Raw genomic sequence first — 26,654 nt, 5'->3', positions numbered from 1 at the left:
CGCAAATCTCTGGAGTACAATTTTGATTCCCTGAATTATGTAATTGGTGCTTTTTCCAGCGTGTATTTTTTATTTTATTTTTTATCTATGTTTTTGACACTTCTTGAAACGCTTTTCACTTCTTTCGACGTTTTTTGTTGTTTAATTCAGGGTCTACACACCTCATTTACATGACATTATACGTCATTTTTGAGTTAAAAAAGCAGACGTTATGAATTATTTTGACTAATAGTTGAGATGGAAGGATGTTGAGTGAACGGTTTGTGTCAAATACTGTTTTAAAACCATTTGTAAAATTGAATAAAACACCCAAAATTAAATAAAAGTAATCATTAAAAATGATGCGTGTAAAGATCATTATATGGGTTCCGTAAAACATACATCCATGCATCCAAGTTATTTTTGGGTATTTTGGTTCAAGCAAACCCATCTGATAGAAACGCTTTGAAAACAAGTCAAATTTGACCCGAGGACAACACAAGGGTTAAGAGGTCTATGTCCCTGACTTTTTATTCATGTTAGATAAGTTGTCCGTCCCCGTCCTCTGTCTTTGTGTTGGAATTCTAACCTCCGGTGGATTTCTGAGGACTATGGTTACCTGGTCCTCAGATCTCTGCAGGGTAAATCCAGACAGCTAGCTAGACTATCTGTCCAATCTGAGGACTATGGTTACCTGGTCCTCAGATCTCTGCAGGGTAAATCCAGACAGCTAGCTAGACTATCCAATCTGAGGACTATGGTTACCTGGTCCTCAGATCTCTGCAGGGTAAATCCAGACAGCTAGCTAGACTATCTGTCCAATCTGAGGACTTTGGTTACCTGGTCCTCAGATCTCTGCAGGGTAAATCCAGACAGCTAGCTAGACTATCTGTCCAATCTGAGGACTATGGTTACCTGGTCCTCAGATCTCTACAGGGTAAATCCAGACAGCTAGCTAGACTATCTGTCCAATCTGAGGACTATGGTTACCTGGTCCTCAGGTCTCTGCAGGGTAAATCCAGACAGCTAGCTAGACTATCTGTCCAATCTGAGGACTATGGTTACCTGGTCCTCAGGTCTCTGCAGGGTAAATCCAGACAGTTCCCTACAACATTCCTCACAAGTTAAATAAATAATCAGTTTACTTTCATTGAATTTGGGTCTATTTTATAGCATTTAGAGAGAGAAAAAAAAGGACAAAAGACGTGTGACAAATGTCAAAACAAAAACAAAACATGTCAGAAAAATGACAAAGTCAATAAAAGTGACTAAAATGTGGACAAATGTAAAAAAAAAAAAAAAAAAAAAAATTGACAAAAGTGGGGAAGTAACAAATGTAAAAAAAAAAAAAAAGCTTTAAAATTTTGGGGGGAAAAAAAACACAAAAATTTCAAAAGGCTCAGAACAAGTCGAAAAATGTTGAAAAAATGACAAAAACATTGGGGCAAAGACACAAAAGTGTCAAAAAAGGTTGACAAAAAGTTTTTCATTTCAAATTTTGACTGGAGTTTGACTCGTCTATGTCACTGGCATTTTATTCACGTTAGATAAGTTGTCCGTCCCCGTCCTCTGTCTCGGTGAGGGACCGTTATTCCGTCCGGCGCTTAGCACCGCCCACAACAATTGTGATTGGTTTACAGAAATGCCAACATACCAGAGCACATTTCTTACAGTTCTCCCATCCCAGAATGCTGTGTGGACTAGCCAGACCCTCCTCCACCGCGTTGTGGAGGATGGTCTGTCAATGCGAGGCTAGTCATTGGGTGACCTAAGTAAGACAAATGTCAACAACAGTGACTAAAATCATTGTTATACTGCTCATTTTAGCCTAACTTATTATATATATCCATCTGTAAAAATCATGTCCATAATAATGGCCGTCTGTATATGTATTCATAGTACATATTCACCTGTAAACCATTAGTATATTATGTTCATTGTACATATCTGTAAAATTTCTACCTATAGTAATATCCACCTGTATATCCAGCTGTAAATCTTGCTCACAATATTTGTTATCTATGTATTATATTCATAGGACTGTATCTATCTGTAAAATTCTGTTTATAACAGTATTCATTTCTATTTTTATTCAGTACATATCCATGTCCTGCACTTATGGAACCATTGTATATCCTGCACTTACTGCTATTGCACTTCTGGTTAGACCCAAACTGCATCTCGTTGCCTTGTAGCTGTACCTGTGTAACGACAATAAAGTTGAATCTAATCTAATCTAATCTAATCTAAAATGTGAAGAAAGGTGAAAAAAGTGACAAAAACGGGGGGAAAAAGTGACAAATATTTAAAAAAAGCTTTAAAATTTGGGAGGGGGGAACCCACAAAAATGTCCAAAGGCTCAGAAAAAGTCGACAATCGTTCAAAAAATGACAAAAACATTGGGGTAAGGACACAAAGGTGTCAAAAAAGACAACCAAAAGGTTTTTCATTTGAAATTTTGACTGGATTTTGACTAGTCTATGTCCTTGACGTTTTATTCACGTTAGATAAGTTGTCCGTCCCCGTCCTCTGTTTCAGAGGACTTACAGAAATGCCAACAAACCAGAACACATTTTTTGCAGTTTTCCCATCCCACAATGCTGTGTGGACTAGCCAGACCCTCCCTCACCGCGCTGTGGAGGATGGTCTGTCAATGCGAAACTAGTTATTACCTAACTAAGGAACTTACTGTAACAATGTGTTGTGTTCATACACCTAAGCAAACTCAATCAGCTGAAGACTGTGAGGTGCAGTTAAAATGCTAGACTTACTTTCATTTTTGTTATTTGTGTGTATTCTATCACTCTATTTTTCCCTGGAACCCATGGGCCACTGCCACCCATCTTCTTCCAGTGCAAACCCAGTAAATCCGGGTGAACTAAATTCTCCATGTTTGCTTTTCCTTCTTTACATTTCCCTGATTTCAAGCCCTACAGTGTGTCTTTCTTTCCCTCATTCACATTCAATCACTCTCTACTCAGGCCCGCAGTTGGAGAAAAGAAATAATAAACCCTGAAATAATAGCCCAAACTGAAGTATTACTTTAATATTTCAATAGAAATAACCTGGTTCCAACGTTTTGAAAGGAGCAGGCTCAGTTGCCCGAGGCTAAACTGTAATGTGTGAGTGGAAGTGTATGGGCTGTCACTTCAGATTAGAGAACAGTCTCAGTGTGCCTTTGATGGAAAGGCAGCAGCGGTAATAGAAGGTGGAAGGGATTACAGTTCATACAAAGAACATTTGAATGGATACATAGTCAATGAAATATGAAATATGTCATTTTCAGCACAGGCTTGTTTTACCACCAACTGGCCCTGAATATAAAAAAGTGTGTGTGTGTGTGTGTGTGTGTGTGTGTGTGTGTGTGTGTGTGTGTCACGACAAATAAGTACTTTTGTATTATACGGCTCTATCTGGCTTCTGTAAAGTTTTGACATGTTGGTTACCTGTCAGCTATAAAGCAACGCTAACAGTAGCAACTGGAACATCATCATTGGCATGACAATAAAAAAAAGAAAAAAATTGCAAAAATATTTTCTTAGCGAATTCACACACTGACTGGGATGAAACACGTATGCGCTTATTTTTTATGAGAAGAAGATTTCTTTCAATTTTGGATTTCTAGAATATGCACATGCAGGAACATGCAGCTTCAGCTTTAATTGGTCATTTTGAAAGCCTTTAATTTTAAAACCCTATATTAGATATTACTGATATTACTCGAGTGGGTTGGTGTACTGTCACTCTGAGGGTTAAAAGTTAAAATATACCTTTGATTAGCAACCATACAAAACTACACACACACAGACACACAGACACGTGCACACACACTGAATCCTGGTGCTTTTCATGATATTTCTCTCAACCCAAACAGCTCATGTTTCTATTTCTTTTCCTCTCTTTTCATAATTCATAAAACCTCAAGGAAAACAGTTGTTGTTCAGCACTGTGGCCAAGGGTTGTGGTTAGTTGCTGTCATATATTTTCATTATTTTATATTCAAGATGTATCTTTTCCCCATACTTGGGCATATTAGTGCCAACCTTAACCAATATCTATGTGTAAAAGTCTCATCATATGACATATTTCTTAAAAGACCCCACCCCGCTTTCTTTCAGTCCCAACATGTTGATTCCTTCCTGCTACAGCATTTTATTCTGGATATGGAAATATGTGGACTTACTCAAGCTGTGGTCATGTTGTGGTTAATGTGTACAGGAGCGTGGTGAATGATCAGTGAAATGAGAGAGTTGTTGAAATATGAACACGTCTCCGCTTCCTTTTGGCTTCTTGTGCTGGCTTCACATGTGACAGTAGTCCACACTGGGAAATGTGTAATTACATAAGCCACAAATAATGTTATTGTCATTTTGAGACATTGTTTTCCATCCAAACATTGCTTACCGGTATACTTTGTGGTATAAAATAAGATGGACTTGGTTGATTTCCCTTTGTGTGTGTAAAGGTCATTCACCTCAAAGGTCATTGAAATGGTATTTTCCATTTTTGCCATTTTACATTGAATTAAGGTTGTAGAAAATCTTCATAAGAAGTCCCTCATGTGCTTCCTTGACATTTCATTCAGCATTAGCTTTGTATTTTCTCATTTTTGTTGCCTTGCATGTGCATATTTTAATCATATCTCTCTTTCTCGATTGCTATACAACAGTGAGCACAACTGGAGTAACATGTGCATTACTCTACCTGCAGTCTGCAAAGCAGCAGTTCATGCGGACCTAGTTTGTTTTTCATTGCTTTTCAAAACTCTACACAATTAGCCCATGGCTTTCACCACAACCTGTTCAACTCTGTGGATTTACAGCACATTGTTCAAATGCTAACACACTGCTGTCAAAACTGTTAACCACCCACTCAGGACACTACGGATGTCAATCTGGTGCGTTTCCAAACACTGCTGATGGTTTCTTGTTTTAGACTTGTGAGTGAACACATACTGTACATAGGGAAAGCTCATAAAGCCTTTTTTTGGAGATAAAGAAACACAGAGTGAGAATGAAATAGTTACATGTTGTACCAAGAAACAGTGAACAGGTAAAAGAGCAAAGATACCGATATGTCCAGGTTAGATGTCTGACGTTACTGTAAATGGGAGAAAAACACTTCCTGTACTAACAGTGTGGACTTACTGTTCAGAAAGCAACGGAAACTCTAAATTCATTTGTATTTACACATGATGCAGGTGCTTGGCAAGCCAGGACATCCTATGTTCTTGGTTATTACGTACCTTTTGTTTTCTCAGTCATTACATAAACTACTACCGGCAAAACTAAATTATATTCAAGCTCTATTGTAGTCCAGCCTTTACCAACCGTAACAAACATGCGTAACACACGTTACAGTATAATGCTCGCCTATAGCTGCGTGGCATGGCCTCATGCTCTGCAACTGACTGGCTAGCAGGGCTAACCTAGTTACTGAGCATGTGCGACAGAAACGTGATGATTATTCAAACTGTAAAGATGATAAAGTTAGCATTTTCTGTATTGGTGTGTGATGCTAGTGTTTTTACTCTCAGTGTGTTCAGTGCGTGTTTTCTAGATAGTGTGTGTCTGCACTGAGCCTGTTTTGAGACGTGTGTGTAGAGTTGTGTTGTTGTGAATGAGTTTTGCAGGAGATGTGAACAGTTAATCTCAGGTATTATTATTATTATTATTATTATTATAATTATCATTAGTACTATTACTTTTATAATTGTTGTTGTTGTTATTATGTTCTTTTCAACACAATTGTCTACATTTCTAACACATCTTATTATCTCCTCTCCCGTGTGGTGGGCGCTACAGAGCACTGGACGCCAAAACCAACAGACCCAGGAACAGTTTCTACCCACAAGCCATCTCTCTGATGAACAGCTGACTTCTGACCCACGGTGTCAGCTTCAATTCTGGTCAATGACCCAGTAACACTGTCTCTACAGCACCTGTTTACTGGTTCCACTTATTATCCCACTTATTTAGTATCCATTCATCATTCTCATTCTCATATCTCACTTGTTATTTATTATTTACTATTTACTCATCATTCCCATTCTCATATCTCACTTATTAGCTACTTGTCATTTAATCATCATTCTCATTCCCTACTCCAGAACTGTTCATAATGTTCATACTGTTCATGTTGTAATATAATAACATAATACTATTTATACCAGTACCTTTTGCACTATGCTCCACATTTAAATATGTTTTTATTGAACTCTTCATTGCACTCATGCCTCTATATTGTTTAGAGTATGTATATATTAGTGTGAATATATTAATGTGTATATATTGTATGGTTGTTTTGTATATGTAAGCACATTGTGAGCAACGATGCTCCAAAGAAAAATTCCTCGTATGTGTCCTCGTACCTGGCAAATAAAGATGATTCTGATTCTGATTCTGATTCTGATTCTGATTAATGTCTTTCTTTAATGAAAAAATGTAGTTGTTGTTGCATGCTAAAGTTTATACTTTAGCAAAAAAGGCTTTTTAGGGTTGTGACCCTTAGATCAAATATTAAAATGAACTTAAAACTAGAATAAAACTATAGAATTACCTCATTTGAGACATTTTTACCGAACCCCATTGAAAGTGCCATACAAAGCTAAACATCATATTTATTTAAAATTGTGTTATCGTGTAATTTAGAGCATATAAGCCTAGTTCAATGTTTCTCCTTTTTTGTCTTTGCGGTGATGTTGCACAAAAAAATGTACTCGAACCCTTGAAAGCACCGACAATTCGTTCGAAATCCTAATACGATGTTTTACGAGCAGCACTTGAAGGCAGCATCAGGCATCCTGTCAATCACCGGCTCCGCGTTGATCACCTGACCCACACTCCAAGTCACGTGACTGATATTCCATACTCGCCATTTTGCAATGTGGGAGAGAGGGAGGCCACTTTTTTTATGGCCAACGAATAAAACAAAGCAGTTTTATGTGTTGAGGACAAAGAGCGTCGAGCCGTTCCGTGTCAGTGAGTATATCTTTAATAAAACACAGCCACGAGCTTCTCCGTCACACATTAACCAAAAAGAGCATTACATTGCCCTTGTACATCCATGTGTGTGTGTGTGTGTGTGGCTGCCAGCACTGTGTGAGATTCGTCTGTCTGTCTGCCTATGCGCGCGTGTGTGTGCGCGCACGTGTGTGTAAATAGCAGGCTGTGTGGCTAGCTGTGTAGCTAGCTGTGTGGCTAACTGTGTGGCTAACTGTGAAGCTAAGAGTGGGTGCCCTGTTGTCTTACGCTCAGTGTTTTGTTCTTCACGTGGACGGCTCTTAGGTGTCTTAGCGCCTCCAGCGTGGCAGCTAACATTAGCCAGTTAGTTTCGAAGTGGCTGGTCGGTGTTTCAGTGGGAGTTGGGAGGCTGTGGGACTGAGAAGTGGCTGAAATATTTTTAGAGCCTGACATAACAGGTGCTCATCTGAGACTGGGTAAAGCACATGATAGTCTACAGAGGGACTTCACTTTTATCTATAAAAGGCGCCAGTAGCTCTGTCAGTAGGAGTAGGGAGTTGGGCGTTGGGTTGGGAACCAGATGGTCGCGGGTTCAAGTCCCCACACGGGCCAAAGTATGGTGGTGGACTGGTTGCTGGAGAGGTGCCACTTCACGTCCTGTGTCCTGCCAGGGTGTCTTGAGCAAGGCACTGAACCCCCAACTGCTCGGGGCGCCTTTCCATGGGCAGCCCCCCCACTTTGCTATCTCTCCATTCAGTGCATGTATAGGTACTGAGCATGCGTGTGTAATCCAGGCCTGTGTGTAATAACAGCAGAGACTGTTTTACTGAAACATTGTAATTTCCCCTAGCATGATTAATAAAGTATACATTATTATTATTATTATTATTATTATTATTATTATTATTATTAAATAGTGACAGACTAAAGTTAGTTGGACCATATGTTGTTTATTTGGCAGCTTTCCATTGCTTATAGATAGCTTATAAATTGAAGAATTATTGTCGATTGAATGACTGAATTATTCTTGGATCCAGTGTTAATAACACTAGGCCAGTTTCTGTATACACTCCACATCATTCACAATATTGCTGTGTAATAACCCCTTCTCTAAATGTGTATCCTGCTCTTTTGGAATAGTCACAGAAAAGCAGAAGTAGGGGAAAGAGGAAGGTTGTCTGTGGTCAGAAAGTGAAAAGGAGGAAAGTTTTGGATTCGCCGAGATAAAAGGAATTCAACCATGAGTAATGACCATTTCCCTCAATTGAGTTTGTAAATAGATGCACATGTCTGTGGAGCAGCAGTAACAGGGCTTAACACAGTGGGTTGAGCTATAAGGCTTAGGGCAATATAGAGAAAATCAAATATCACTATATTCTTGACCAAATACCTCAGTGTCGATATTGTATGGTTGACTATCGGTGCTTTAACAAAATGTTATTTACACATAGAGATTTTTGATAAATAATCACCAGAAATGATTTAATGAGTTAGTGGGTAAAGGTAAATAAAGAGAACAGCTGGAACAGTCTGGTAAGTTCAGAAAATTATATCACTTTACTGTAAAAGACAACACTTATGTCAAATTATAATATCCTAAATCTAAGACGACATCTAGTCTCATATCGCGATGTCGATATAATATCAATATATTTCCCAGTTCTAGCTACTTAACTTTTCTTCCAAAGAGTCAATCCCCTCACTAGACCTTTGGTAAATACTGTGGTACAAAGTGTCAGTATAGTTTTATTTTATTTATTTATTTTTTAAGATTATTTTTGGACTTTTCTAGGAGAGCTAGGTGAGAAAGGGGGAAGACTTGCAGGAAATTTTCACAGGTCGGATTCAAACCCTTGACCTTTGCATCAAGGCATAAGCCTCAAAGTATATGTGTGCCTGCTCTACCCACTGACTACGGTTTTTATTTTTTTAAAGGTGTGTTTTTTTGAACACATGTAAGTGGTTTCCTTGAGAGAAAAAAGAAGAATATATTTTAAATGCATAAAAAGACGCATTCCTTTTACTTTTCATTAAATTAAATACAAAAACAATTATGTGGTAAAATACAGATCCAAAACTCGTACAGAGAGTCTTTATTTTGGCTTGTATGAATGCAGGATCTACTACAGTTTAGGTCAGGCAATAATACAGAAAGAAGAACATAATCACTTTTCAAAAGTCATTTAAAATACTGAGCTATGCATAAATTGCAAAGTTTTGACCACTGCTGATTCCCATTTCACTGTGGCCTCAATGTCCACTGTTTTATAGTATTACAAAGACGGAATGAATAAGGGGGGGGAGAAATATAAGGCAGCTGTAGAGAGATCACTGTTTTATATAAGAGCATGCTATCCTTCATTTAAAAAAAATTGTGTTAGTGTGTACCCCTGACCCAATTCTGGATGAACATATGTATATTGTATTTAAAATATGTGTATAGTAAGGGATAAGGCTACATCTGTTTAAATCTACCATGATATAGCACCAACCAGTTTGCTTAGTCATTTCTTTCTTCCCTGCTGTCTGCCAGGTCATGGAGGAGATCAGAAATGTAGCTGTACTCTTCACACACTCCTCCTCCGCTGCTGCTGCCGCCGCCGCCGCCGCCCCCTCGTCCCCCTCCGCTCCGTCAGGACTGGGACCCCTCTCTGCAACCCGAGGCCAGCAAGAGGCAGAGGGGCACCCCTCTCCGAGTTTTCAGCAGAAACAAGCTGCGGATTCTCTCATCCATGTCATCGAGAAGCTCAGCAAAATCGTGGAGAAGCGGCCCCAGCGCCGCTGCACCTTGGGGGGGCAGAAAAGAGCCTCCGCGGTAGGGCGTGGAGCAGCCGACGAGGGGGCGAGGGGGAGCAGAGGAGCCTCTCCCTGTAAGAAAATGAAGAGGAACTGTAAGGGCCAGGAGAGCGCAGAGGAGGCGCGATTAGACGGCAGTGATCTTTTTTCACCTGTGTTGGGCGACAGTAACAACAACAACACTGCCTCCACGGTAACGGAGGTAGCGGGCGACCACAAACGGACGGTGACGTGCTATCAGTGCAGTATGTGCCCCTACCTCTCCCAAACGCTGCCGCTGCTCAAAGAGCACCTGAAGCAACACAACGAACAGCACAGTGACCTCATCCTCATGTGCTCCGAGTGTCGCTTCACCTCCAGAGACCAGGCGGAGCTGGAGACCCACGTCAGGCTTCACTACGACAACGGCGGCCCCCCGGGGAGGGACTCCACGCCGTCGGACCCCTACAGTGAGAGCAAGGAGGACTTTTTCAGGAAGCCGGATCGGGACTGGACCCTGGGCGGGGGCAGCATAGGAGCCGAGGTGAACTCCCCGGACGCTTCCGAGGAGCTGCCGCGGAAGAAGAAGTGGTATAGCTACGAGGAGTACGGACTGTACCGCTGCCTGATCTGCAGCTACGTCTGCAGCCAGCAACGGATGCTTAAGACCCACGCGTGGAAGCACGCCGGCCTGGTCGACTGCTCGTACCCCATCTTTGAGGACGAAGACGGGGCTACCACGAGGAGAGAGGCCCAGGCTGTGGCTAACACCGCTGCGACCCGGGAGGAAATAGTTGTTCTTTCCCCGGTGCTTCAAGATAAAAGCCTGCAAAAACAGCCCTCTGCCTTCAAGCTCCAGCTCTGCGTACCGATGGCAGTCGAGAGCAAACGGGACGTGTCAAATCATCCGGCCTCTGATCTCAGCAAAAGCCTGAAAGAAGAAGAAGAGGAGGAAAGCGTGTACCCTGTAAAAGACCTGACCTCCGAGGAGCCCATGGTGGAGGTGCAGGTGACGTCCGAGGTGGAGATGGGTAGTCGCCCCGATGGCGCCTCCGTCGCTGACAGCTTACTGTCATCCGCTCAGAAGATTATCAACAGCAGTCCCAACAGTGCCGGCCACATCAACGTGATTGTAGAGCGCCTTCCTTCAGCGGAGGACGCGGTCATGGCGACCAACCCGCTTCTTCTCAGCCCAGACATGGACAGTGGCAAGAGCTTACTGGACGCAGAGGGGGTAGAGCGGTACCATGCGGGAGCTGATGATCAGGGTGTTCCTGGCTGCAGCGCAGCTAGCACCACTGACAGCCAGCCCCCAGGAGCTGATATTAAGTCCTCCGCGTCCGCTATGGTTAGCGACTCTCCACGGGATGAAAACATTCCCCCAACCGCTCGCAAGAGGACACATTCGGAGTCTCTCCGCCTGCACTCTCTGGCGGCCGAGGCCCTGGTAGCAATGCCGATGAGGACCCCGGAGCTCCCCGCCTCCAGCTCCAAGGTAAGTCTGAAGACCGTCTCACCCCAAGCGCAGAGCCCCAACACAGGCCAGAAACTGATAGAGGTGACCACGGCCTCTGACCCCGAGACTACAGCAACTCTACTGGACTTGGAGCTGCAAAGCGAGGGCAGAGAGGAAGGTTTGGGTTCCCTGTGCCTGGGGGAGGGAGACGAGGAGGGCCCCGCCGCCAAAGCCGGCATCAGCCTGTCACTGCTCACCGTCATCGAAAGGCTCCGAGAGCGCTCAGACCAGAACGCCTCGGACGAGGACATCTTAAAAGAGCTCCAGGACAACGCGCAGTTCCAGAACGGAGCCGTGGCCGGCGTGGTCACGGGAACCGGGGCAGGGAGCTACATGTGTAGCATCCCCAGAATGGACGCGTTGGCCGCCTCTCCCGACGGCAGTCTGGTGGACTACATCCCCGGCAGCGACAGGCCATACCGGTGCCGCCTGTGTCGCTACAGCAGTGGCAACAAGGGCTACATCAAGCAGCACCTGCGGGTGCACAGGCAGAGGCAGCCGTACCAGTGTCCCATCTGTGAGCACATCGCCTCGGACAGCAAGGACCTGGAGAGCCACATGATCCACCACTGTAAGACCAGGATGTACCAGTGCAAACAGTGCCCAGATGCCTTTCACTACAAGGTGAGGAGACTCAACACTCACATGCTGCTTTTAATCCTCTTATTTTATATGTAATCCATTCATCAGATTACTTAAATTGTATATTATAATGTAAAGAGTTTTGGAATCCATTGAGGTTGCTGTAGTCTGAACTGGAGCAAAATATGCGATAATGTTACAAATACAACAAATTGTTTGATTTTAAAACAAAAGAAAGGAAATCATTTCCAAAATTCTTTTATTGAACATATTGAACATTGAAAATTAATATAAAAAGCACCACTAAAAAGTGACATTAGGGCTCGGCGATATGGAGAAAATATATCACAATATTTTGGACAAAAAACCTCTATCGATATTGTAGTGTTGACTATTGGTGCTTTCACAAAATATTGACACAATGAGATTTTTGATAACTAATCATCAGAAATGTGGATATAATGACTAAGTGGGTAATGGCAAAAAATAGAGCAGTTACAACAGTCTGGTAAGTTCAGAAGATGACATCACAATATTGTAATGCAGCCTTCATAACCAGGAAAACACTTATGCCACATTACAATATCCCAAATCTAAGGTGATATCTAGTCTCATATCACGATATTGATATAATATCGATATTTTGCCCAGTTTTATATACACACACACACACACACACACCACACACACACACACCACACACACACACACACACACACACACACACACACACACACACACACACACACACACACACACACACACAGAGTCAGGGATGAAATTATTCAGACCCTTGGCAAATTATGCAACCAACAGCAGAGAGCTTCTGTTTTTTCACCTGTTGAGTTGATTAAACAGCTGTTCCCAATGAATCAGGGTAATTCGGATGCTTTAGAACAGCTTGGACTATTTGGAATGGCATAGATCTTTGGATTTTCCCGTAGACTGACAGTTTGCAAAGGGTATAAATAATTTTAGACATGCCACTTTTTGTTCAAATGTAAATAAAAGATGAGTAATCTTGTTTTTTTTTTTTCACAATGAAAGTATTTATGGAAAGCTGTTTTGAATGTAAAGTGCATGTTCAGTCATTCCAGTGTGCTTCTTTGCTTAGAGTCAGTTAAGAAATCACGAGCGGGAGCACCGCAGCTTCAGCGCTGACGTGACCGCCCTCGCACCCGTCACTGAAACAGTGGCCATAGTGGAAGAAGCTGAGCGGGTAACCGACGAAGGTAAGACGCGTTATGACGGCCACTATTATTTGTTATGATATGGAGATAGATTGGTACAAGATGTTTACCAAAACCTCTACCAAACACTCATCATACTTTCTTCCATGCCACTGGTCCTCTGTTCCCTCATATTGCCACATGATTTTGGGGTTTGCAGAAAGTCGTTCATTTATTTATTTTATTAATTCAGGACAGTGCACGTTGATGAACATGCACAACAGTACACGTAAATGTGCCAGATTGTAGCCCGAGGGCTAATTTCCATCTGCAGTCCAATAGGCAGGTTGGAGTTAAAGTAAAAAAGACATATATAGGATAGTAGCATTTAGTTTAGAAAAACAAGAAGAAACAAAAAGAATGACATAAAAAGAATATGTCATGTGTCCTCTATTCCAGAATGTGGTATGCAGAAGATGTATAAGTGTGATGTGTGCGACTACATCAGCTCTACGTATGTCGGCGTGAGGAACCACCGTCGGATTCATAACTCTGACAAGCCTTATCGGTGAGTTGTTAAAGAAAAGCTTGAAATGCACCACTATCACATACATGCATGCAGTCAGAAGACCAATTCAGTAGAGCTCGACCGATTATTCTTCTTTTTTTAAATATTCATTCATCAAAATCATTTATAATAACAAATAAATGATTCTGATAAATTTATATTTACAAAAACTGTCAACCATGTTATTAGTGCTGGCGTTGCGTAGTCTGTCCACCAGAGGACGCCCTACAACGGCCCGGTTGGCAACACTGATTATTTTTTTGTTAATTTGTTTTTGTTCAAAGGACTTTAAGTTTCATATCTTAAGTTTGTAATTTTATACATTTTATTTATCAGAACTGTAATATAGTTTGATGTTCGTCTGTTCTGTTGTGACAGTAAAACAAATTATTATCATATTGTTATAGTGAGAACTCATAAATAACTACAAATAACTAATGTTAGGGAAAACTGTTTATGTTTTGGTACTTGTTTCTGGATTAAAAAAAATATATACATCTGCCCATATATTGGCATATTGGATTTTTAAATAACTAAATATTCGTATCGGTATCGGCCTTAAAAATCCTTTATCGGTCTACAATTCAGAGTAGTCTAGATCCATGACGTTCCACTTCATTCGACTCTGTTGCCTTCCGCTTTCTTTGTGTTGGAATCATGAACTTTGGTGAATTTATGAGCAAAAGCATTTAATGTTCCTAAAACATGTGAAAGTGGCCGGTGATATCCATGATTTGTCTAGAGCAGGGGTCTTCAACAGGGGGTCCGCGACCCCTAGGGGGTCCGCGGAGGTACTGCATGGGGGTCGCGAAAGTTTTGGTTGATTAGACTTTTTTTTATATTCCCCCCCGCAATTTTTTCCACTAATTGAAATGTCTTTAAATCCACATTAACATGAATTCAACACACTGTAGTAAACAGATAAATGGAGGCAGAAGATGTCTCTCAGTCATCAATGCACACATGGCACTATAGGACCAGTTTGATATAACACAATTTTATACAATATATATAATTAGGGGGTCCCCGCTCCATCTCGCCATCAGTTTGGGGGTCCTTGGCCTGGAAAACGTTGAAGACCCCTGGTCTAGAGTAAGTCCAGACGCCAGAACGCTACGAGCATTTCATCTAGATATGTATTAAATCATCAATGATTTTGTGAAAGCGACAAGCCCTTGTGTCGTAGGTTGCTAAGACAACACACAAACATTACACCCAGTGTAAAGGTTCAGAGGAATCTCAGAGCCATAAACCATATGACAGACTGGGAGGAGCCCTCAACATGCGATACCTGTAATAGTGCTGCACTGTCAACACCGACCACCTTCAGTCAACACTAGTGCTAGTCCGGTCCACTGACCTCGCAGCTCGGTAGCCAGAGCCGGGAATGACATCACACCACAGAATGTGTACTGGTGTTCATCATTTTCATTATCTCTAGCCAGGTTAGCAAGTGTTAGCAATGCCAGTTTATACCAACGCATAACGCTGTTTCTTTGTGCATTAATACACCATAGCAACATGTTGTTGGAGGCTTTTACCTCCAATAATGTAGGAAAAAAACAAATTTGCAGCTTTATCAATTAAACAACAACAATATGGCTACATAACTGAGAATCAACAGCACCAGTTATTTTCCGTGTCGTTGGTTCCACTACTAATAAAATAACAAAAACGTTGGCAGAAGGAAAAAATAAAACATGGCAAATATTGAAAAATAAGTTAAGCACAAATGTGTGGCAAAAATATTGGCACTAGCTTTTAGCGAAGAGAACAATTTCTGTGTGTGTGTGTGTGTGTGTGTGTGTGTGTGTGTGTGTGTGTGTGTGTGTGTGTGTGTGTGTGTGTGTGTGTGTGTGTGTGTGTGTGTGTGTGTGTGTGTGTGTGTGTGTGTGTGTGTGTGTGTGTGTGTGTGTGTGTGGTGTGTGTGTGTGGTGTGTGTGTGTGTGTGTGTGTGTGTGTGTGTGTGTGTGGTGTGTGTGTGTGTGTGTCAGGATTTTGGCAAGGGTTCGGCAAGACATATGAACTTTGAGTACACGTGTGTGCAAGGCTAAAGAAAAGCGAGATTGAATGAGAAGAGAAGGAAGTCAGCCGTAATAAAGCAAGATGAGTTGTGTGTGTTGGTGTGTGTGTGTTCATGGTCAGTGAATATTGCATTTCTAATTTCACTTCCTCACCAAATAGTTTCCAGTCACTGAGCCTCGCCTCCTACTGTAATGATCTGGTTCCCCTGTACGTGGCATCTTTAGAAAGGACCAGTAGATGGCAGCACAGGCCTGGTAATGCTCCGACCAGCACAGTGAGCTCAGGGTGGAGGCACCGTCCAACGTTCTCCCTCACTACTTCTCCCTTACCCACTCCCACTCTGCATTAGCACTCAGCCTTTATATTAACACAAAGCTGCCGTGATGTGTGAACACCTACACGTGGTTTTGGTAGCTTTCTTAACAGTGTGCTGTCACCTGTGCTCTTAAGGTCAGATGCACATAGGAAAATACACACACACACACACACACACACCACACACACACACACACACACACACACACACACACACACACACACCACAGGATTTCTTTCTGCTCTGAAAAAGGTCAGGTGGCGTCTAATTGCTGTTTCTAAGCAGAATCGTCAACTATTCCAAATGTTGAAATTACTTGGTAAAAGTGTAAACCACAATTAAATCAAAAGAAAACTTCCTCTGTGAAACGAGCATGTGGCCCGTTTCAACTCCACCCCTCAAAGGATCGGAATCGTGAATCATAATGACACAGAATCGAAAACAAGGATTGGAATTAGAATCAGAATTGTTCAAATAAAACTGTGCCTAACATAAAACCTAAAAAATATATAAAAACAATTAAAGTTGGTATAATTGTTTTTATGTCTATGGCCCAACCCTACCTATTACAGAACGGATGTAGTAACCGTTATGATAGATGCAGGAATATGTAACATGAACCAAAACATTCAGGGGAAGATGTTCACAGCATGCATACAAATAATTCAGATTTTGCTGCAGATCCCTTCAGGCTAAACGTGTAAAGGAGCGAATCGATGAGCTCAAAGGGCCGCGGTATTCCTGACTCTATCTCCACCTTCTCATCTCTCCTTCCTCCCCTCTGCCAGGTGCTGTAGCTGTGATTTCGCCACCACCAACATGAACAGTTTAAAGAGCCACATGAGGAGGCACCCTCAGGAGCACCAGGCCGTGCAGCTACTGGAGCAGTACAGGTGAGACGCAGGGCTGGGATTTCCAAAACAAACCGATTTTAAACCGATTTCCATCAGGAATTATCCAGTGTCCATTCATAAACTCCAGTCGTATCCAATGTCTGTATGATATGAAACTAGAAGACCTGAAGAATCCATCGGTACCAATGTCATGCTGGCTTGTCAGGAAGGGGGTTAAATGTGGCACCAAAGTTAGGCTACAATTTGGCAGGGGGGGGGGATTGCGTGGCAATTTTAAAACGGATACATCTGTCACCTCCAGATATCTGAATGGAAGGTCACTCAATACTCACAGAGTGTAGAGTCAATAAAAAGTGAAATTAAAAAGGACATTAATGTCTCTCAGTTCTTAATAATAATAATTTACACTGTTTATTGATCCACAGTGTGGAAATTACAATTTACACTCTGTTTTGTGTTCGTTATCACTACACACAGACCTGAAATACACACACATGCTCAGGACCTATTCATGCAAAAATAGAGAGATATGGGGGGGGGGGGGGGGGGGGGGTAAGAGCACCCGGAGGTGAAATGGCATCTATACAGCTGCCAATCCACACTCTGTACTTTGGCCGTACGGGGACTTGAACCAGTGACCCTCCAGTTCCCCCCCCTCCTCCCCCCCCAACTCCCTATGGACTGAGCTTCTGCCACCCTCGTTCCCATTGGTAAACATTGATACTTTTTGATGAGACAGCAGGTCAGAGGGAACCTTGTAGTTGTAGAATCTCCTTCATACCCAAGCGAAAGTGCTTTTGCAACTGAAATATCCCAAATCCACATTGAATCGGCAATCTCTGGCGACGCCCAGCCTCTGACAAAACCTCAAACACAAATCCAACCGCGGACAGGAACTACTGGCCTTCCGAGGTGAGAGGGAAGCGCTGTAACCTGACCAAAAGAAGCTGGGGTTGTCAGAGTCTCTGTGGGGCTCACATGGTGCCAACAGCCTGGGAAGTTGAGAAATGGGCGTCTGATTGCAAGCTTAGTGGTCGCTGGGTGGAGAAAGTCAATGGGAGTGAATACTCCTTCCTCTTCAAATGTTAAGCATACCTAACCCTGAGCGAGGCACAGATTGCTGATTTCCACTTCGCTGAATGTTCTTTATTTTACCGTCGTCAGTACCTTCCTGGCTGTAACAGACAATGGTGGTCTTTTTCTGTTAGGGGCACTCAATTTATTCAGAGCTGCAACTGACGATTCATTTTATTGCCGATAAATGTGTTTATTTTTCTTGAGTTATCAATTGTTTTTTGGGTTATAAAATGTCAGAAAGTGATGAACATCGTTGATCAGGGTTTTTCCAGAGCCCAAGGTGACATCCTAAAATGTCTCTTTTTGTCCAGAACTAAGATGTTACGTTTACTGTCACAGAGGAGAGAAGAAACTATTCACATCTAGGAAGCTGGAATCTGAGATTTTTTTTTTTTTTTAATCATAAAAAATGAGTCAAACCGATTTAATCGATTTATCAGAATAGTTGCCGATTGATTTAATAGTTGACAACTAATCAATTCATCTTTGCAGCTCTAAATAGCACTTAGCAGCAAATCCTAACTTAGAGAAATTGGGTCCAAAACGATGAAAGAATCTGAAAAAAAAGCAAACTTGGGTTAAAAGTTGGGGTGCCTAACAAATGTGTGATGACGGGATATGAGGGACCTGCGTGCTCTAACTGAGTTTGGGCGGTTTTTGGTAGTTATCGCTCAAATAGCTTGCAGACATCTGTAGTGTTTTTGGAACCTTAAAGTGCTCCTATTATGCTCATTTGCAGGTTCATAATTATTGTATTTTGAGGTTGTACCAAAATAGATTTACATGGTTTCTTTTTTATTTTTTTTATTAATTTTTTTTTACATATTTTTGTTGTACTGCACATTGCTGCCGATCCTGTTTTCACCCTGTGTGTTTAGGTCTCTGTTTTATCTCCAGAGTGAGACATCGCACTTGTTTTGGCTACATAGGATAGAAGTGAGATGTCTCGCTATCTTTGTTGGGAGCTGCACATGCTCAGTAGCTCGGTAAGTCATCAGCTAGATAAGTCTTTCTCCAGCTTTGATCAGTCCAAGGCAGGATCAGCTGGGAGACTTCTTCTAGACCAGGGCCACTTGTGGAATACCTGCACAACAGGGACAGGAAGTAGTTCTTTTGGAGATTATGGTCAACTAGTGGCTGTTGGAGCAGTGTTTTACCATTGACAAAAGCTTGCATGCTACGGTTAGCTACCTCGTCTCGGCTAGTGACGTAGAAAGCCGTTGTAGATTCTGAACAGCTCACCCGGAGACTGAAGGCAGCGGACATTCAGAAACCGGATCTCACGCAGAACAGCATGGATGTCTTTTTTCAAGTTTGTATGCGTGTGGAAGCACTGGAGACACAAAAATAACACCCCAAATCCCAGGAAAAGTGTTTTCTTTAAATAAAATGGGCACTTTAAAGGTCCAAAGGTATGACAATTTCACTTTATGAGGTTTAATATGAGTTAATTAAGATGAGTTCCCGCCCACCTGCCTATGGTCTGCCTATGCCTATGGTGGGGAGGCACCATAGCTACAGACTCAGGAATGGCACATACTAAGGAAAGCTCATTGGCTCTAGTGGCTGTAATTCTGCACCAAGGCTGAATTTTGAAGAAATAGACTTCAGATACAGTAGTAAGGGACCACTAAGGTCTATATAAAAGAGACTTCAGATACAGTATTAGGGACCACTAAGGTCTATATAAAAGAGATTTCAGATACAGTATTAGGGACCACTAAGGTCTATATAAAAGAGATTTCAGATACAGTATTAGGGGACCACTAAGGTCTATATAAAAGAGACTTCAGATACAGTATTAGGGTACCACTAAGGTCTATATAAAAGAGACTTCAGATACAGTATTAGGGGACCACTAAGGTCTATATAAAAGAGATTTCAGATACAGTATTAGGGGACCACTAAGGTCTATATAAAAGAGATTTCAGATACAGTATTAGGGGACCACTAAGGTCTATATAAAAGAGACTTCAGAGACAGTATTAGGGTACCACTAAGGTCTATATAAAAGAGACTTCAGATACAGTATTAGGGGACCACTAAGGTCTATATAAAAGAGACTTCAGATACAGTATTAGGGACCACTAAGGTCTATATAAAAGAGATTTCAGATACAGTATTAGGGACCACTAAGGTCTATATAAAAGAGACTTCAGATACAGTATTAGGGGACCACTAAGGTCTATATAAAAGAGATTTCAGATACAGTATTAGAGGACCACTAAGGTCTAAATAAAAGAGATTTCAGATACAGTATTAGGGGACCACTAAGGTCTATATAAAGAGACTTCAGAGACAGTATTAGGGTACCACTAAGGTCTATATAAAAGAGACTTCAGATACAGTATTAGGGGACCACTAAGGTCTATATAAAAGAGACTTCAGAGACAGTATTAGGGGTCCACTAAGGTCTATATAAAAGAGACTTCAGATACAGTATTAGGGGACCACTAAGGTCTATATAAAAGAGATTTCAGATACAGTATTAGGGGGCCAGTAAGGTCTATATAAAAGAGACTTCAGACACAGTATTAGGGGGCCACTAAGGTCTATATAAAAACATCCAAAGAGCACCATAGACTTAGACTTAGACTTAGACTTCTCTTTATTTATCCTTTTGGGATGACTCCCGCAAGGAAATTGAAAATTCCAGCACCAGTTTTAGCAAGAAAGAACAAATTAAAAAAATGTCATGGGACCTTTAACTGTACATTTGCGAAGCATTGTAGCAGCGTCACATACTGGCCTAGCGCAATATTTTCACCACCGGCTGGTGGATGACTGTATTTTTTTATAACAGGGGTTGTTTTATGATGAATCTTCTCCCACAGAATCTTCTTTATCCTAAATGGCAACTTCAAGCCTTTGAATAGTTCATAAAGACACAATCCATAATTCCTTTCATTTTGTGAAATTACTTTGCGAGTGTACTGTAAATCCCATTTCCTCGCCCCACTCTTTGTCTCCGTCTCTCAAGCTCCGTATCCCCCGTGGAGCCTTGAGTCGGGATGATTCCTCTTGATAGAAAGTAGAGAGAAGGATTAGTCGAAAGTCAGTACGCATATTAAATCAACTTCGACATGATCCGCTCTCCCTCGGTTGCTCATCTTCTCTTATTTGTCCCCTTTATTTTTACCCCTCCCCCTCTCTCTCTCTCTTTCAGGTGCTCTCTGTGTGGCTATGTGTGCAGTCATCCCCCGTCACTCAAATCCCACATGTGGAAGCACGCCGGAGACCAGAACTACAACTACGAGCAAGTTAATAAAGCCATTAATGAGGCCATCTCCCAGAGCAGCCGGTAAACACACCGTCTCGCACAAAGTGCTGTCTGTACTTTGAGTTTCTTTCCAGTTTCGTGTTATTATGCAACATGACCCCACACAAACTGCAACAGAAAGTCTGTCAACTGATCTAGTCCACCACAGATTTCAAAAGATTTTCAAAGATTTTTCTTCACATTTTGTTCACGCATTGTCGGTAACACTTTTCTTGACGGTATCTACATAAGCGAGACATGACATTGTCATGACACATGAACCCAAACCATCACTTGTCATGACAAAATCCAATGACGCTTACTAAAAGAAGTGTTATGTCATAAGCGTTTATGGCTTGTTTGTAATGTTTGTCTCTTTTATCTAGATACCTTTTTAAGTAAAGTTTAACCCTCTAGTCTACGTCCAGGACGTTCCACTTCCGGGATTGCAACACACGGGCCGAAACACAAACAGAAGTCATGTCACGGAACGGAAATTTCAAAAAGAGAAAATACTGTATTTCAATGTGGCATGTTTCCTCAATATTGGACGATGAATTGGGGTCATTTTGAATTTATTACAGTAAATATATTACATATTGGACCTTTAAGAAACACAGGCATATAGGTAGGTCCCCCCCCCCCCCCCTCCTACACACACACCAATTTCGGAATACATAGTTGGGTATGTTTACTAACTCTCCTGTATATTCTGTATAATCCGTGCATAGACCTCCCATAGTTATATTTATACACTACATTTTATAGTCCCTTACAATTATTTACTTTTTTGCTTATACATATACTTTATACTCTGTATAATCTGTATAAATCTGTCATAGAGCTCCCATATTTATATTTATATATTTTTACACAACATTTTAAAGTTCCTTACTATTACATTTGCTTATACATAAAATTATATACAATATTTATACCCTGTATAGCAATTCTGGATAGATGTGGATCACATTTCGTTGCTTGTACTTGTGACAGTGCAATGACAATAAAGTTGAATTGAATTGAATGAACACAACTCACAGCCTTCCCCCTCTTACACTTCAGTCAGTCAGTAAATCTAGCAGGCTGGAAAACACATAAGCATGAGGCAATGTTCCAAATTAATTAAAAACAGATAAAAGAAAAACACAGTGTTGCGAGAGTGGACAATCCAATTCATTATCTTGTCTTGTGTCTTTCATTAAAAAGTCTAATAACAGAAGGGACAAATGACACGCTAAACTGTTTGGTTGTAATTGACCTTTGCAGCGGCCTGCTGTTGTCACAAAAAAGTATTTGATCCCCTGCTGATTTTGTACGTCTGCCCACTGACAAAGAAAATGATCAGTCTATCATTTTAATGGTAATGGTTGTTTGAACAGTGAGAGCCAGAATAACAACAAGAAAATCCAGAAAAACGCATGCCAAAAATGTTATAAATGGATTTGCATTTTAATGAGGGAAATATGTATTTGACTCCCTCTTGATCAGAAGGAGCACACTCTTAAAGGGAGTGCTCCTAGTCTCAGCTTGTTCCCTGTATTAAAGACATCTGTCCACAGAAGCAATCATATCACCATTCCAAACTCTCCACCATGGCCAAGACCAAAGAGCTCTCCAAGGATGTCAGGGACAAGATTGAAGACCCACACAAGTCAGGAATGGGCCACAAGACCATTGCCAAGCAGCTTGGTGAGAAGGTGACACAGTTGAACGGAGGAAACCCAAAAAGAATTGTCAATCTCCCTCGGCCTGGGGCTCCACGCAAGATCTCACCTCGTGGAGTTGATCATGAGAACAGTGAGGAATCAGCCCAGAACTACACGGGAGGATCTGGTCAATGATCTCAAGGCAGCTGGGCCCATAGTCCTCAAGAGAACAATTGGAAACACACTACGCCGTGAAGGACGCCCCCAAGGTCCCCCTGCTCAGGAAAGCACACTAACTGTACATGCCCATCTGAAGTTTGCCAATGAACATCTGAATGATTCAGAGGATAACTGGGTGAACATGTTGTGGTCAGATGAGACCAAAATGGAGCTCTTTGGCATCAACTCAACTCACCGTGTTGGGAGGAGGAGGAGGAGGAGGAGGAATGCCTATGACTCCAAGAACACCATCCCCACCATCAACCATGGTGGTGGAAACATTATGCTTGGGGGGGGGGGGGCGTTGCTAAGGGGACAGGACAACTTCACCGCATCAAAGAAACAATGGACGGGGCCATGTCCTGTCAAATCTTGGATGAGAACCTCCTCTATCATACCACTGACCCAAAACACAAAGGAGTGGCTCAAGAAGAAGCACATTAAGGTCCTGGAGTGACCAAGCCAGTCTCCAGACCTTAATCCCATAGAAAATCTGTGGAGGGAGCTGAAGGTTCCAGTTGCCAAACGTCAGCCTCAGAACCTCAATGACTTGGAGAAGATCTGCAAAGCAGGGAGGGACAAAATCCCTCCTGAGATGTGTCAAACCTGGTGGAAATTTCAAGAAACGTCTGACCTCTGGGATTGCCAACAAGGGTCTTGCCACCAAGTACTAAGTCATGTTTTGCAGAGGGGTCAAATACATATTTCCCTCATTAAAAGGCAAATCAATTTATAACATTTTTGACATGCATTTTTCTGGATTTTCTTGTTGATTTTCTGTCTCTCACTGTTCAAATAAATCTACCATTAAAATTATAGACTGATCATTTTTTTGTCAGTGGGCAAATCTACAAAATCAGCAGGGGATCAAATACTTTTTCCCTCACTGTAATTTGAAATCCCTACCAATTACCAATAAGTGCCAGCTGCCTTTTTAAGCTAATTTGATACAATTATAAAGCTAGCTATGGTACTCCAGTCTGTGGGTTTCTGAAGAAAATATCCCATTCAGCTAATTACAAAGGTTGTAATTATTAACATGTTCATTCCTCACTGTGCTCCAGTTACCAATACCTGCCAGCTGTCTTACAAATGCACACTGCATCAGTGGGATAATAGACTGTGGGCAGCAAGTAACATTATACATACAGTACATGCAACATATATGTACATGACTGCATTACATGTAATAAAAAAAATTAGCTGTAGAATGTTCCTTAATGGGCCCGCCATGCCCTTAGAGTGAGATTTTCAACTCAATCGTTTCATCTTTCTCCCTCTGTTTCTTGTTGCCGATTCCATCCTTTATTCCCCTCAGAGCTCCTCAGAAGTTGTCGGCGGTGCTGGAGTCGGTGGCGGAGCGCCCCCCTGTGGCGGCCCAGCCCTCAAAGGACAAAGCAAAGGGCCCAGTGGATCCGCTGCCAGCACCCACGGCAATGACGACGACGACAGCAGCAGCGGTAGCCGGCCTGGCTATGGACAGCTCAGCAGGACTACACACACCCACCACAGACCCTTCACAGTGGCCTTGGGAATCGGCAAGCCCGCAGGGGAAGGACCCTGCGCGGCTCCAGCCTCAGTCCCAGAGCCAGCCACGCAGCGGCCAGGCCCCCGTCTCGGGCCAGGCCCCCGTCCCGGGCCCTGGGATGGAATACTGCGTGCTGTTGTTCTGTTGCTGTATCTGTGGCTTTGAGTCCACCAGTAAAGAGCGGCTGATGGAGCACATGAAGGAGCATGAGGGGGACATCATCAGCATCATCCTCAACAAGGAGCAGCAGCAGGCAGAAGCACAGCCAGGCCTCCAGACAGCAGAGTGAGACCGGCCCTCCCCCCTCCCTCCTTCCCTCCTTCCTCCTTTTTCTATAGAGGCATAGTTCCTCCCAGTCCGATGGACCACCATGGGACATTAATTCAGAAAAAACCTGGTATGGTCGTGAATGGAGGGACTACTTATGTTTTGATCCCATTTGGATAGAGCCATGGATTACACTTATGGCGTTCTTTAATTTAAAAAATAACTTTGCATGTGTTGTAGTACAACTCGGTTTTGTGTGAAACCGCTTCGTGTACTACACTCGACTTTCAATCTTTTTTTATCACCTAGGAAGCGAAAGAACGAGTGAAATCTGTTTCTCGTGTGAGTAACGTTACATCCCTGTACAAGACAGACACAGTAGCTTCAGCGAGACGTCTGTAATCTTCCCAATTATGTATTTTCACCGTCGTAAACTTCCCCTGTTTTACGACAAACTGACGCTGTCTTCACTTGGAAAATGATCTTTCAAACTGAGAAACATCTTCAGTGTAATTCACGGCTCAATTCAAAGAGGATCAAAAGAATAATTAGGCTCTCCCCGTTTACACGTTTTCTTTTCCATATTAAGGTCCAGTGATGGTCCATCGGGGGGGTGGGGGGAGGGACTTATAACACAGACCACGCACTCTTACAAAGGTCTGCTGCCGACAAAAGCATTTCATTACGTTTCAATACTTGTTGGTGGTTTAGCAGGACATCGAGGTGTAAAACACGTCGCGTCTACTGTACTACAGTAGGGAATTGTCATTTGTGTGAGGGCTGGGACAACTGCCGTCCAACGCAGACACAACAGGTGTTGAAAAATGATGAAATTATATTTTGAGTGGCATATTTTTTTTTTTTTTTTTTTTTAAGGAATGTTAAAAAACAAAACAAAAAACTGAAAATGTTCTCAGCAGTTTGTGTCATTTATCTTGACATTAAAGCGAAAAATGTCAGTGGATTTCAAGGGACAAGTCCGAGCTCTAAGCCAAGTTTATTTTTTTAATATACAGCGATGAAGTTCATACCTCACAAAACCATACAATCCCTCATCAGAAATGGAAAACAAATGTCACATATTTTCCAGTCTACTTCATATATGATTAGAAGGCAGCTCTTTTAATGCTACTGTAATATTATATATTTACTGTTTATATGTTCATATATATATGTGTGTATATATACAGCATGTATGTGTGTATGTACACTATATATATATATATATATATATATATATATATATTGGTGTTAAGGAGGTACATGTGCAAAACTCACCAATGCCTTGAGGCGTGTGTCATAGCTTGAATATGATTTCATATTTATCAGTTTTATTTGTATGCATGTTTCTGTTATGCCAACTTAAAGAGGCAAATGTTAATTATTATTTTCAATTTTTTTTTCTTTTTCTTTTTCTATGACTGTAATTTTTACACGTTGGATAAGGAAACGTTCTAGTTCTCAAAGCAAGAGTGGAAGTTGACCAGAGCCATGGAGAAACGGGTCTCTGGTGATCTGGCGCCAGAGAGGGGGTTTTGGATTAGGATTATGTTATGACTGAAGGAATGATCAAAAGGGAAGTAGGGGTAGTAGGGCTGTTATTTTAATGAAAGGTGCCTAGATGTTGGCGCGCAGGAAGATGTTTTGTATCCGTTCACCTGTTTTCACTTGTGATTGTGGTGCTAGGCTCACTTTAACCGTTGTCACTGAAGGTATAGTCTTTTTGTTTTTTAGCCCATGGAATTTATGTTGCATATAATAATACACATTTTTATAATGACCTTTTTTGCTCTTTTTTTGTCAGTGTTTTTAAAATACAAACTTTCTAGTGTCAAACGCAACTTGAAATGACTACAGCTTGCAGACATGCCTGAAATAAGAAGACCTGGATGGGAAAGGTTTGAAAGGC

At 41.8% G+C, this 26,654-nt stretch overlaps 1 protein-coding gene across 1 annotated transcript; it reads left to right on the top strand.

Moving 5' to 3' along the window:
• The first annotated feature begins 6,835 nt into the window (after positions 1-6,835).
• Positions 6,836-26,654, top strand: znf507 (zinc finger protein 507). The gene is made up of 7 exons (XM_032517842.1): positions 6,836-6,959; positions 9,475-11,856; positions 12,929-13,046; positions 13,443-13,551; positions 16,681-16,785; positions 20,990-21,124; positions 24,269-26,654. Exons 2-7 carry the CDS (start codon positions 9,478-9,480, stop codon positions 24,765-24,767), a joined length of 3,345 nt encoding a protein of 1,114 aa, XP_032373733.1. The 5' UTR covers positions 6,836-6,959; positions 9,475-9,477; the 3' UTR covers positions 24,768-26,654.

Source organism: Etheostoma spectabile, chromosome 1 (assembly GCF_008692095.1).
Source record: "Etheostoma spectabile isolate EspeVRDwgs_2016 chromosome 1, UIUC_Espe_1.0, whole genome shotgun sequence".
NCBI lineage: Eukaryota > Metazoa > Chordata > Actinopteri > Perciformes > Percidae > Etheostoma > Etheostoma spectabile.
This window is presented reverse-complemented; position numbering and strand designations above follow the sequence as displayed.